The following is a 13,922-nucleotide window of genomic DNA, read 5'->3' on the forward strand; positions in this document are numbered from 1 at the left end:
CCGCTGTCGGATACTGGGCTGGAGATTAAACAATGATTAAGCAATGGACGCAAGGCCCCAGAGGAAATGTATGTGATAGTCGGTAACTGAAACCCGGTCTCCTGAATGCTGGCCCTGTGCCTTAATGACCAAACCATCCTTCCTCCCACGTGTCTTTTCATCTTGGGCTTTGTGACGGAGTCACAGGCCCGGTGCTCTGGAACTGCTCTGTATGAAGCCAGCCAGGACTCTGGGTAACGTGACTCCCCTCAGGGCATGCTGTTCAGGGCAAAAAACCTCCTCAGCTATGGCCTTCCCAGTCCGACCTCAGAGCATTCAGCCCCGCTGTTCACACCGCACACTTCCCCTTGGCGGGTCCACATGGACGGGACCCCTGGGGAAGCCAGAGGGCTCTGCACCCCAACTCTGCAGCCAGCCGTGACTCTCAGCCAGTGTATAACACAGAAGGTTTATTAGTCAACAGGAACACCACGTAGAACAGAGCTTGTTAGCACAGAAATCAGTGAGTTTCAGCAAAGTCCATCTTGGAGAATCCTGGGCCAGACTCCAAGTCCCAAACAGGAGATTGCCCAGCTTCCAGCAACCCAACCTCCGACACACTCGTTGCCCCTTCTCTTGGTCTTTTTCTCGCTTCCAGGGCAAAGTGTCACCTGGTCGCATCCCCCTCCTGCTTACGGAGGGCATTGGCCATCGCCTATGTGCAGGCAGCTGGAGCTGCCCCCGGGGTCTCGGCAAAAGTCACACATCCTTATCCCCACCACCCAGGCACTGGTGCAATACACAGGGAAACTGAGGCACACACAGTATTCGTGTAAAAGGGTAAGATTCACATAGGCTTGCATACAACATAATAAGGAGGAAAAATCCACTTGGTCACAGGCTTCGTAGTAGGTTTAATGCCCTGTGCTTACCTGAATTTTGATTCTTCTTGAACTTCATTGTGGCGGGAACTTTAAAGTGGCACCGTCTTGCTCCTTACTCCCTCTGCACGGGCAGCGTCTGAGCTGCTACGTTTTAGCGACACAAAATTTTTACTGGTTTTTACTCCTGTCAGCCCTGCAGTGGTGGAGAGTGGGTGAGTGAGCTGGATTTTAGTCCACCTCAGGCATCATCAGCAGAATGTTAACCATGTTCTAATTGTGCAGTCTTCATGAGTGGTGGGTGACCCACCAGCTTGCGGAGACTAGCCCCTGGCCGGCCCTGCCCCTCCCACCAGAGCCCAGAGCCCCCACCCCCACAGTCGCCAGCCCTCCCCCCCCAGAGCACCTGGCAGGCAGCACGCAGCCCCCCCAGCCCTCAAGCAGGTGGGTGCCCCCTGAGTGCCAAGCAGGGCGGGCGGCATGCAGCCCCCCCCAGGTGAGCAGCACGCAATCCCCCCTGAGCGCCAGGCAGCGCACCCCCAGGACCCAGGGACTCCCCAGCGCTGGGCGGCCCCAGCCACTCCAAGTCCCCTAGCTCCAGCCCTAGCCCCAGCACACTTCCCTGAAGAGGAGCAGCCAGCCTGCCTGGGCTGGGGGGTCGAGGGGGAAGGGCAAGCAGCAGGGGGCCTTCCTGGCAGAGCATGGGCGGGGCCACGCTGGGCTCTTTGGGGTGGCACCCCATGGCAGTCTTTATTGCTGGTGATGTATGAGCACAGGCTCTGACTTGTACTTTTCCCAGTGGGTGCGCCATCCCCGCTCCGTCCCCAGGCCCCGCCCACGCTCCCCCTTTTCCTGCTCTCACTCCACTTCTTCCTGCCCCTGCTCAGCCCCTCTCCTGAGGCCCCGCCCTTGCTCCGCCTCTTCCCACTCACGGTATGCCCCCTCCCCCGAGCGCCTCCCGTCAGCCGCCAAACGTCAGCCTCGCTGGGCAGCTGTGGCTTGTGGGTGCTGAACATCCCCTATTTTTCCCCCATGGGTGCTTGAGCCCCGGTGCACCCACGGAGTGGGCACCTACGGTTCATGGGCCAACGTTGAGGCATCTTGGTATGGGGAAATATAGGCTGTTTTGAGCCTCAAGCTTTGCACCTTTTTGCTCAGGATCCAGAGCTGTCAATCTGGCACGTTGCACCTGGTACAAAGGTGTTTCCGGGGCATGTTTCTGAGGGCTGGGAGGAGGGCATCTTCCATCCACCCAGGGAGGATGGGCAAGGTCGTGTGTGGTGACCAGAATGACTCTGTAGATGGTGGATGAAGCAGACGGGGTTTCTTAGCTTGGAGGGGAATGGCAGGTATGGAGCACGTCAGTTCCATGCTTCAAAGGTCTGTGAGGTGGGTGAGTTTCAGTAGGATCTCATAAACACCAAGCAGGAAAAGGAATTGTTTAGGATGTTATAAAGAGAGAACTAGCTGTAATGGGACGGATTAAGAAAGGGCAGATATATGATGAATATCCGGAAAGCTTACTGACAGCAAGTAATCTCCATCTGTCTATTTAGGTTCTTATCTTGCTGCCAATCACCGCAGTATCTGAGTGCCTTCATTATACTGAAGTATGAGGGTGCAGAAGAGTTTCCAAAGGGAAGTAGTGGGAAAAGACTGGAGAAGGGCTAGATATGACCTGACTAGATGTGAAACAGTGTGGTCTAAGGATTAGAATACAGGACTGGATTCTGCCACACTGTGAGTGTAGTCACTTATCCTGCGTGATACTTACCCATCTTTGTAAAGTGCTGTGGATGGCATGGCTCCATCCTTTGGGAGTGTTTACTACTCGATCTTGTCCATCTCCAACTTGTGTAGCTCAGTGACGAGGAGACCATCAGCTAGGAGTGCGCAGGGAAGAACCCATGCTGGTTCATGTTTGAGAAGGAAGTATTTGCTAGGGGAAGCCAACATCTTCCCACCCCTCTGCACATGATGTGTGTAAACGTGATGAGTTAAAGGAATTATCCTGTAAATTAAGATCATATTACACAAGAGCTTGTCTAAAAAGACCTATGCTCGTCTTCACCTCTCCCTTGAAACTGCAAAGGTCAACAGGCTGTTAATGAAAATGACATCATAAAGAGAGGAAATATCCCCATTGGCTAATAAAGGATCTTGCTTCCCATTGGTTCATACCCAACGAATCAAAATGTAAGGTTGCCATCCTTCCTCCCTCCCTTTCCCCCACCGCCATAGCGTTGAATCCTCAATCCGAGCCTCTTTCGCTCTTCTTGCTGTTTACTGCACGGAGTGCCACTGAGCTGCAGGAATTTGCAGTCATGTCTGGGCTGGGGAAGACCAGGGAGGCACCTCAGGCAAACTCCAAGTCCCAGTTTTCTCGGGAGAAGTTTCAGTTCCCTGTGGACCATATAGAGAAGATGCTGCGTAAGGGACACTGCATCAAGCGGATCAAAGGAGGAGCACTGGTTTACCTGGCTGCCGTGATTGAGTACCTGACCGCTGAGCTCTTGGCACAGGCTGGGAACGCCACCCGGGATGACCCAAGGAGATGTATCACGCCGCAGCACCTGCGGCTTGCCATCCGCCGTAACAAGGACCTCCACAAACTACTGCTGGGCAGCGATGCTGTCTTCCAGGGGGGGATCCTACCCAACAGCCAGGCTATGCTGCTGAAGACCAAGAGCAGCAAATCCTCCAGGAGCAAGAGTCTTCGTCTGCTGGGGGAGAACACCCTCCAGGAGAAATAGGAGTGACTTGGCCCTTCCCTTTCACAGCCACCCACGTGCTCTATTAAAAGATACAAATCCAGCACTGCTTTTCATTGCCAGGGATGGATTGATAAAAGTGTATATGGAGAAGAGAAAGGGGGCGCTGCGTGGGATGTATCTGAGCCCGGGAGGCGTGATGTCCTGAGTTCTCATCCCAGCTTTGCAGCTGGGCCTTGGGCAAGTTCCCTAATCTCTGTGTCTCTCAGCTTCCCTATCTGTAAAAGGAGGAAATCAATTTTTACCTACCGTGGACTAGTTAATACCTCCTCAGCGCTTTGCACAGGAAGGGCCAGACCCCTGTCTTGTTGAAGCCAATGGGAATTTTGCCATTGGCTTCGACAGACCAGAATTTGGACCGTAAAGTCTTAGGTGCTGTATGGATAAGTGGCTTAAAGAACCATGGCTGTCGGCAGCGCATTTTGCTCTCTGTCTTTTGTGATAGTCTGGAAGCCTGATCTTTCCTCCCATAAGAGCAGCTGAATTTGCACTAAGGTGCTGGAAGGTAAAAGGCAGGAAAACAAACTTATCCTGGGACATGAAAGGCCTGGCAGGGGAGGAGAGATGCAACAATATTGGATTTCTTGGTTTGAAACCCATCTTAAAATGTCGAATTAATCATGTAGGGCCAGATCCTTGGCTGCTGTTGATCAGCATAGCTCCAAGTCTTCAATGAATGAGCTCTGCTGATTGACACCAGCTGAGATTCTGGCCCTTAGGACTTTTCATGCAGCTGTGTTATTCAGTTGCGCTGGCAGGCCTCCACTCTCTATCTAACAGGCCTCCGCTGCTTTCAAAACTTTCCTCAGAGTTTCACTTCTCCACGCTGTCTGTCTGTCCCAAATCTTCCCTGGTGGAGCCAACGGCATCAGCCCAGGGATGTTCTTTGGACCCCTAACCCTAGTCTTCCTGCAGGGGCGCCATTTTGAGGGGGCTCCTTCCCCCCTCCCCCCAAGTTTTGAACCAGAGGTCTGCTCACAGCACATGCCCTAGCCCCAGACAGAGCTTGAGTGTGGACTGTGATGAGTTCTGTGCTGCTCTCAGCTTCCCCCTTGGGGCAGGGAGTTTGTTATAAACAGAGGCTGGGTGATTAAGATAACGAAAGGCTTGTCATTAAATTAAATTAAGGATTATTAGATGATACTGAAAGCACTGCCAGGCATTCCAGTTAAAAGATAGGAAACAAAGGGTAGGAATAAATGGTCAGTATTTTGTAGGGGATTGAGGTAAATAGTGGTGTCCCCCAGGGGTCTGTACTAGGACCAGGGTTGTTCAACTTATTCTACATGATCTGGAAAAAGGGGATAACAGTGAGGTGGCAAAATTTGCAGATGATACAAAATTATTCAAGATAGTTAAGTCCAAAGCTGTCTGTGAAGAGTTACAAGGGATCTCACAAAACTGGGCAACTGGGCAGCAAAATGGCAGATGAAATTTAGTGTTGATAAATACAAAGTAATGCACATGGCAAAATATAATCCCAACTTTACATACAAATGCTGGGGTCTAAATTAGCTGTTACTTGTCAAGAAAAAGATCTTGGACTCATTGTGGATAGTTCTCTGCAAACATCCACTCAAGGTGCAGCGGCAGTCAAAAAAGCAAACAGAATGTTGGGAATCATTAAGAAAGGGATAATAAGGGAGAGATAATAAGACAGAAAATATCATATTGCCTCTATATAAATCCATGGTTCGCCCACATCTTGAATACTGTGTGCAGATGTGGTCGCCCCCTCTCAAAAAAGATATATTGGAATTGGAAAAGGTTCAGAAAAGGGCAACAAAAATGATTAGGGGTATGGAACGGCTTCCGTATGAGGAGAGATTAATAAGACTGGGACTTTTCACCTTGGAAAAGAGAGGAGTAAGAGAGGATATGATAGAGTTTATAAAATCCTGACTGGTGTGGAGAAAGTAAAGAAGGAATTGTTATTTACTCCTTCACATAACACAAGAACTAGGGGCCACCAATGACATCAATAGGCAGCAGATTTAAAACAAACAAAAGGAAGTATTTCTTCACAGTCCAACCCTTTGCCAGAGAATGTTGTGATGGCCAAAACTAGAACAGGATTCAAAAATGAACTAGATAAGTTCATGGAGGACAGGTCCATCAATGGCTATTAGCCAGGCTGGGCAGGGATGGTGTCCCGAGCCTCTGTTTGTCAGAAGCTGGGAATGGGCGACAAGGGATGGATCACTTGATGATTCCCTGTTCTGTTCATTCCCTCTGGGGCACCTGGCACTGGCCACTGTCAGAAGACAGGATACTGGGCTAGATAGACCAATGGTCTTATCCAGTATGGCCGTTCTGATGTTCTTATATAGAACCCAGATGTATCTGCCCCGTGCTGTAACCCACTAGACCCCACTCCCTTCCAGAGCTGGCCTAGGGCATGCACTGTGAGCAGATCTCTGGTTCGAAACTCAATGTGGGGACAGGAGCCCACCCATCTCCTCCTAAATGGCACCCCTGCACTAGACCCCACTCCCCTTCCAGAGCGGGATAGAACCCAGGAGTCCTGATGGGGTCTCTCTTTCTCTGCAGAGTTAGTAACAAAGTAAGAGTATACATTAACATTTTAAACCTAATTGGTGTCCCTTAAGTGACTTGCCACAACAAGAACATGTTATATTAGAGCTGAGTGGGTCTAATATTTATTTAAATGTTCTTTCTTTTATATAGGAATTAGATACAGGGCTCCTGTCAGCTAATTGTTACGTTATCTGCCTCCCTTAGAGTTTTCAGGTGCCTACGTAACCCCTGGAATCACAGTTAAAGTTGCCTCCCCCGCTTCACCAAAATCTGAAATGGTGCCCTTGATTTTCCTCCTCCTCTCCCCTGAATTCACCAGAGGAAGCTTGGAGTTCCCAGCTGGGAGGTGGCAAAGCAGCCAGTGTAATGGACAGGCCGGGCTGAGCCAGGTCCTTCTCTCTCCTGGCCTAAGGGCCTTTGCAGAGACGGTGCCAGGAACTCAGGGGTGAGTGGAGAAGAGGAGCAGCGGGGCAGGCGGGATCTGGGGCTGGATGGTGGTGGGTAGGTCTGGAGGCAGAGATGTCGGGTTGTCTCTATGGGGGAGCGACAGGCAGAGGAGACCCTGCAGCTCTGCCCTTGGTGCACAGAGCCCCGTCCCTGCAGGGCCCACGCAGCGCCCCTGGCTGGGCACCTTGGGCGATAGCAATAAGAGGACGCCAGCCTCCTTCAGCAGCCCCAGCTCGGTTAACTGGCATCTGCTGGACGTGAACCTGCCCGCTTGGTGCTTGCTGGCCAGGCTGCTATTTCTACCTCTCCTCCGTTCGCTTGGGTGCGCTGCTCCCATAGGCACCTGGGCCAGGGAGGGGGTGAAAAGAAGAGGCAGAAATAAAAGGCACCCACAGCACTTTGGCCTGAGAAGGGCCTTGGCTGCCAGCAGCACCTCCAGCTTCTGGGAGTGCGGGGCGAGCTGGCCCTGCTGGGGACAGGCCTCCGAGCGCTTGACTGTGTGCAGTCAAAGGAGACAGAGGGGATGGAATAACCTGCGCCAGGCACGGGACCGGGGACCAAGGGGCACGCCCTTCCCCCATCCCCCGATGCATTGCGAGCGCAGCCAAGCACCACTCCCGTCCGTGTTCCCCACTCCTTGGCCTGCGGGACCCCACTTTTCGGGGCGCAGTGCAGGGGCCTCGCTCCGGGAAGGAGCCGTGTTCATGATAGTGCCCAGCTCCGCAGGACCAGGAGTGGGAGAGGCTGGCAGAGGGACTCTCCCGGACTCACCAGCCCTTGAGGAAGCTGCTGGCACGCAGGCCATTCTGGGAGGTGAGATTCCTCCACCAGTTGTCCCACTGGACTGTATGCGAAGGGAGAGGCCTGGTGTCACAGGCCGGCTGGCCCATTAGGGAGAGTCGGGTCCAGGCTGTGACAGATCACCTCCCCCAGCTGATCCCGATTGGCTAGGGAGCAGGCGGCCCTGGTCAGTTACTAAACCCGGCTGGGAAGGGGTCCTGCAATGCCAACAAAGGGCGAGAGAGCTGTTAGGGCAAGGCGCTGCGGAAGGGTGGAAGGCTCTGGAGACCGGCCCCGGAAGAGGGGAGGCTCCCGGAGGAAGCCCTGAGAGAGGAGCAGAAAGAACAGGGTGCTGAGCCCACGAGGGGCCAAGGCCCTTCTGTTCATGCTGCCCCTGGGACTGTTGTCTAAGGTTGTGTCCGGCACAGAGAGAGATCAGTGCCTGGGAGTCTCCCCGGAGGAAAGGCAGGCCTGAGGCAGGGAGCGCTGGTGAGGGGTAACTAGCTAAACCCGAGTAGAAGGATGGGGTCCCGCCCAAGGCTGGGACAGAGCATCTTCTGTTGATTTTGTTATATTTGTTTGGGAACATTGGTTTCCTGGGAGGGGAACTTTGGGTGAGGGGTAAGTTGCCGCAGCATCAGACCATGTGGGAGGCAGTGGCCAACCACGGACTGAGGGAAACTGAGGCAGGGTGAGTTATGTCCCAGTGGGCAACAAGAGGGGCTGCAGAGGCTGACTCTGCCACATCTGGCCCATGCATGTGTCTGGTTCCGGGAGGAGGAGCAGAGATGGAAGAGGCAGCGCTTCCCTGTGAGCAGAGCCTTCCCCACCAGCGGCGCGAGCTGCTCCCTCTAGCTTTCGCTGTACAATGCATGGCTCTGCTGCAGCACGGTGTGTGTGAGAGAGAGAGAGTGGGCACTGGGCTGGGGGGTGGGGCCAGGGGCTGGAGAAACAATCATTATCATGAAACTCTTGGCAAAATCATGAGAGTTGGCAACCCTGTGAGCACCTGGGTAAGCACTGGGCAGGGAACCCAGCACGGAGTGCCAGTTAACAGTCCATGGATAGGATCAAGAGCAGCTCACACCTTTCAGAGCTAATGTTTCAGGCTCTTTGTCTGCAGCTAGCAATGAATTGTGTCGCATTAGGAAGGTTTTCTTCACAAGCAGAGGGTCAGAAGCTATTTTGTTTTAATGCTGCAGAGCAGGACACCAAGAAAGATGTAATCATAGAAATGTTGGGTTGGGAGGGACCTCGAGAGGTCAACTAGTGCAGCCCCCTGTGCTGAGGCAGGACCAAGGAAACCCAGACCATCCCTGACAGCTGTTTCTCTAACCCAGGGATTGGCAAGCTTTGGCACACGGCCCCCTGGCAGGCCGGGACGGTTTGTTTACCTGCCGCGTCTGCAGGTTCGGCCCATCGCGGCTCCCACTGGCCGTGTTTCGCTGTTTCAGGCCAATGGGGGCTGCAGGAAGCGGCGTGGGCCGAGGGATGTGCTGGCTGCCGCTTCCTGCAGCCCCATTGGCCTGGAGTGGCAAACCGCGGCCAGTGGGAGCTGTGATCGGCCGAACCTGCGGACACGGCAGGTAAACAAACCAGCCCGGTCCGCCAGGGGGCTTCCCTTGGCAGGCCGCAGACCAAAGTTTGCCAATCCCTGCTCTAACCTGTTCTTAAAAACCTCCAGTGATGGGGTTCCCAAGCCTCCCTTGGAGCCTGTTCCAACTGATCACTGTCTTCTTTAAAGACTGTTACCCGGTCCCCCCTCAGTCTTCTTTTCTCAAGACTAAACTTGCCCAGTTTTTTAGAACTTCCCTTACAGGTCAGGTTTTCTCAACCTTTTATCACTTCTGCTGCTGTCCTCTGGACTCTCTCCTACTTGTCCACATTTTTCCTAAGGTGTGGTACCCGGAATTGCACACACAACTCCAGCAGGGGCCTCCCCAGTACTGAGTAGAGTGGGACAGAAACAGGAGGTGGGTCCCAGGAAGAAATAAACATCTTCTTCATCTGTTTAGAGTGGAGACTGCACCTTAGTGCCATCTTGTGGACACTGCCTGTATCCAGCAGGAGGTGCGAAGGCGAGAGGACACCGGCTAGGGTGACACAAGGAGATGCCAGACTTTGGAGTTGCTCAGTGAGCTATTTCATCCACTATGTTCTTGGTGTAATAACTGAATACAAGCAATTCACTTGGGACTTGCTGCTTCCTCATGAATAGCCAAGGGACCACCCACATGCTGGATCCTGATGCAACAAAATACTGGACTGAATTCCAGTCCATCTACACCAGCGGTTCTCCATCTGGTTGGGCTCAGGACCCATTTGTAACCTTGACGGCCCGCCATGACCCAGTAAATAGCTTTAATGCAAAAAACATCTGGTTTACTACACATTTTGCATCCACAATATACACATTAATGTAATAAGTACTAACTAGGTACACCCTGCATACCATGGTGGTGGCTCCTGCGGTTCCTGTCCCATGGGGCTGGCTGGGCTCGGTTGGGTCCCCTCTCCCGGTGTTGTGACCTTCAGGGGTGCAGTGCTGCTCAGCTTTGGCCCTTGCTGACGGGTGGCCAGCCAGGCCACATTTGCATGACTGGTGTTGTGATCCGGTGCATGGGTCACACTGCCGCGCCTTCAGATTTGGCCTGGCTGCACCCTGTCACCATGACGGAGAGGTAGCTGGGCCAAACCTGAGTGACACCACAACCTTGTGCACCAGCTCAGAGCGCCCGGAGCAGGGGCCTGAGCCCAGCCAGCCCTACAGGAGCGGTCACTGTGGGGTGGTGCAGGGCAGGTTCTGCATCCTCCCCCCGCCACGCCAGGGTCTCCCTGCCAAGAAGCTGGAGTTGACCTCCTCCCCAATGCCCAGGCCTCCTATGTGACCCTTTGACACATTCTGGTGACACAATTTTAGGTCATGACCCACAGGTTGACCCCCTGAGCTAAATTACACCAAGGATGAATTTTCCCCATTGTTATTTACTTCTCTGGAAGGCAGAAGCAATGAGGTGTGAGAGGAGACAAGAATGAACGGCAGCCAATATATCTCTGCATATGCTCATTTAATTAGAATCTGAATATTACATAGCACTGGATATAGTTGTTTGATGTATTTAAGAATATAACATAAGAACGGCCATACTGGATTAAACCAATGGTCCCTCTAGCCCAGTGTCCTTTCTTCCGACAGTGGCTAATGCCAGGTGCCCCAGAGGGAATGAACAGAACAGGTAATCATCAAGTGATCCATCCCATTCCCAGCTTCTGGCAAACAGAGGCTAGGGACACCATCCCTGCCCATCCTGGCTAATAGCCTTTGCTCGACCTGTCCTCCATTTGACTTGGAATCATGTAGGCAGCCATGTAGAAATAATAATACAGTGCACTATTATGACCCTGCCCCTCTGGGATCTCGATAAACACAGTGGGGATCTCGACACCATGTCTGATCCAGCGTATCTCACGGGTTTTAATAAAAACCCTAAATAGGAAAATAAAGAGTTCAGCCCTATGAAGATGTGGGGCCAAATCTTTAGTGATGTAAAGTCAGGGCAGTGACAGGATTTACACCAGTTGAGGATCTGGGCCCTGATATCTCAAGAAGCAGCCATGTTATTCTGCAAGCCCTCAGTACATGGAATGTCTCCCATTGACTAAGTAAGGGGCTGGCAAGATTGAGCTTTTAATGAATGAAGCCCCCCTTGTGCAATGAATACAATCCCCCATTGACACCTGAGGAACCTATAGCACAGAGAGGGGAAGTGTCTTGCTCAGGGGCAGAGAGAGGACCAGACCCCAGAAGACGTGAATCTCAGTCCCTAACCACTAGACTTTATGCCCTGCTGGGTGGCTGATGTGACACACGGAGCTGCCACTCCCCAGTTTAAAGCTCCCAGGAGTGAGTTAGGGCAGGTCTACACTACAGTTACATCGGCGCAGCTCCACCGCTGTAGCACATCTGGTGAAGACGCTCTAAGCCAATGGGAGAGGCGGCAGCTATGCCGGCCCGAGAAGCTCTCCCAGCAAGATAGCACTGTCTACATGGGGGTGGGGGTGAAGGTCGGCATAGATACATCGTTCTGGGGTGTGGATTTTTCATGCCTCTGAGCGACATAGTTAGACTGAAGTAGGTATGTCGTGTAGATCAAGCCTCAGTCAATTGCAGAAGGGGAGACCAAATTACCGTATCTGCATGTTGCCCTTTAAACGTAATATGTTAACCCTTTTCTAACCGAGCTGTTGAGATGTCCTCATAGGTCTTCAGCAGGGTTTCCATCCCAAACCTTCAGCTCTACTGAACCAACCTCTACCACTTGAGTTAAAGGAGTAACTTCAACAGCAACAGCAGTAGTAGGCCGTTATCCTTATAGGAGCCAGCCAGTTGAGGGGGACATGACACATGCTTTGCCAGTGGATTGCATAGGCATCTCTATATGGCTGAAATTTTTATTTTCCAGCTTGAATCTACTGATGTTGCAAACGTTTTGGATTTTTTTCCCTTTACAGACGTGGTTCAAGGATGAACTTATCTAGAAGCACAGTGATGGAGCAGTCTGCTTAGACATTTAATAAAAGTATAACCCCAGTAAGAGTTGGAAGTTCAAACCAGACACGTTACCCGTTAGGCTACACAGTCCTTTGGTACAACTGACCCACAGTTACAGGCCCGAAAGGGAAGGTGCCCTGAATGCAACAGAAACATACTGAGACAATTCCACATTGAAAAATCCAAACCAAAGAGCAGGGCTACAAAGTAATTTCGCTGGGTCACACTGAGACCTATGTCCATGCTCAAGCCCCTACAAAGAAACCAGCCCTCACTGTGCGCTTTTGCTTCTGCAACACAAAAGCTTTTTTAAACATCTGCAATAAATAGGAAGGGCCAGGTCTTGGCACAGCAGCTGGGGCTCAGCTCTGAGCCAGGGGCTATGGGAGACCTAGGAAACTTCCACATGCCGCTCAAGCCCTAGGGCGTGGATTTCACCCGGCACAAGTAATGCAGCAGAGCACTGAGGGATGCAAGAGTCCAAAGGGAAGAAATGTTCCTCTCGGGGCCTTTCTTCCCCCAGGCTATGCCTCCTTGGCTAGCGTGTCTGTAACGCCGAGGAATTAGTCTGCGATACAAACACAGGGCCTGAGCCTGCAACCCGTCCCCATGGCAGTGCTCCCTGCTCAAGATGGCTGTAAGCAGAGGTCTACACTGACCCTTCAGAGACCTGAGTTCCAGGCCCACCTCTGCCATTAAGCTGCTGTGTGATCTCGGCCAAGTCGCTGCACCACTTTGTGCCTTTGTCGCCTTGCAGCCCTGCAGTTGTCTTGGCTAGACTGCCAGGTCTCTGGGCAGCAAATCTCTCTCACTGTGTGTTTGTGCAGAACTCGATATGAGGGGCCTCCAGAGGTTACTATAATGACAATAATATGAATGAAAAACGTCACCCCATTGACTTTAAGGGGCTGAATTCTGATCTGGCTCATGCGAGTGTCAGTCAGCAGGAGTATTTCCACCGGGATCAGGAGGGGCACTGGTTTCAGTGGGACAGCTGGCTTGAGCAAGGGTCATGGCAGCTGGATCAGGCTGCTTATTTTAAAAATCAAACCTAAAAAATAGTGCTTGATTCTTACAATGATCACCAGGGATCCTAGGAATCCACTTGCCGTGGAAAAACGCGGGATTTGCGTTGTTACAGAGAATCTTGTTTTTTACATTTTCTGAAAAAATTAAAACATATATTAACTATTAACTAGATTTTACTGAAAGTACCAGTGTCACGTATTCAGTGCGCGCAGCCTCCCCCTCTTGTGGTTGATTTTTGAATGTGCTTTAAATGTACATAGCTAAACACACTCCAACAAACTGCTTCTGGTGTACAGAGCTTCGTGTTTAAATGCATCTCAAATTTCACTTCAGCCTCCAGCCGTGAGTAATTAAGTTATGAAAAGAGGCCACAAACCTGAAAACCACCCCTAACCCCGTGTCCCTGAGTTTGGCAAGGACAAATGTCATGTGGATGGCACTGTGCTGTGTGGTACTGTACACAGCAAGGCTGTAGACTACGTGAGAAGGCAGACAGTTGTAGACACACGGAAAGCGCTAAACATAACCTGAATTTTAATCGTGGGAAAACATGGATTTTTTTTTTATTGGAGAATTTTGGAGTTTGTTTATCACTGACAACTAGGATCCCTGATGATCACCAATGAAAGGCAAGCCGCTACCAACTTTGGCCTATCAGAGACATGCTTAGCATAGGAAATCACTGTGACATCATCTCTAGGGTGACGATAAATGTTGGCTGTATAATGGTGTAGTGGAGCGGTCACCGTGCTCCGGTTTGGAAGGGGTTAAAAACAGCCCTGGGAGAGGGCTGCCCCAGGGAGCCAATCATGAGCGGGTTGGAGGCAGCCAATCAGGGCCCGTCTGGGCCAGTATAAGAAAGGCTCCTGGGCAGAAGGAGGTGAGTCTTGTTCCAGTAGTGGAGCAAGAAGGACCTAGTTGCTGGGTAGGGACAGGGGTACCTTG

The 13,922-nt window shown here is 51.9% G+C and overlaps 2 protein-coding genes across 2 annotated transcripts in view; one reads left to right on the plus strand and one right to left on the minus strand.

Annotated features, from left to right (window-relative positions):
• Positions 1-13,922, minus strand: part of LOC140905808 (uncharacterized) — a 44,982-nt gene that overhangs the window by 16,116 nt on the left and 14,944 nt on the right. The gene's annotated exons all lie outside the window — the stretch shown is intronic.
• Positions 3,127-3,659, plus strand: LOC140905806 (histone H2A). The gene has a single exon (XM_073329313.2). It carries the CDS (start codon positions 3,185-3,187, stop codon positions 3,611-3,613), a length of 429 nt encoding a protein of 142 aa, XP_073185414.1. The 5' UTR covers positions 3,127-3,184; the 3' UTR covers positions 3,614-3,659.

Source organism: Lepidochelys kempii, chromosome 2, assembly GCF_965140285.1.
Source record: "Lepidochelys kempii isolate rLepKem1 chromosome 2, rLepKem1.hap1, whole genome shotgun sequence".
Taxonomy (NCBI): domain Eukaryota; kingdom Metazoa; phylum Chordata; order Testudines; family Cheloniidae; genus Lepidochelys; species Lepidochelys kempii.

Excerpts from the sequence above, each read along its gene's own strand:
- LOC140905806 (XM_073329313.2), top strand. The coding sequence starts at position 3,185 with ATGTCTGGGCTGGGGAAGACCAGGGAGGCACCTCAGGCAAACTCCAAG.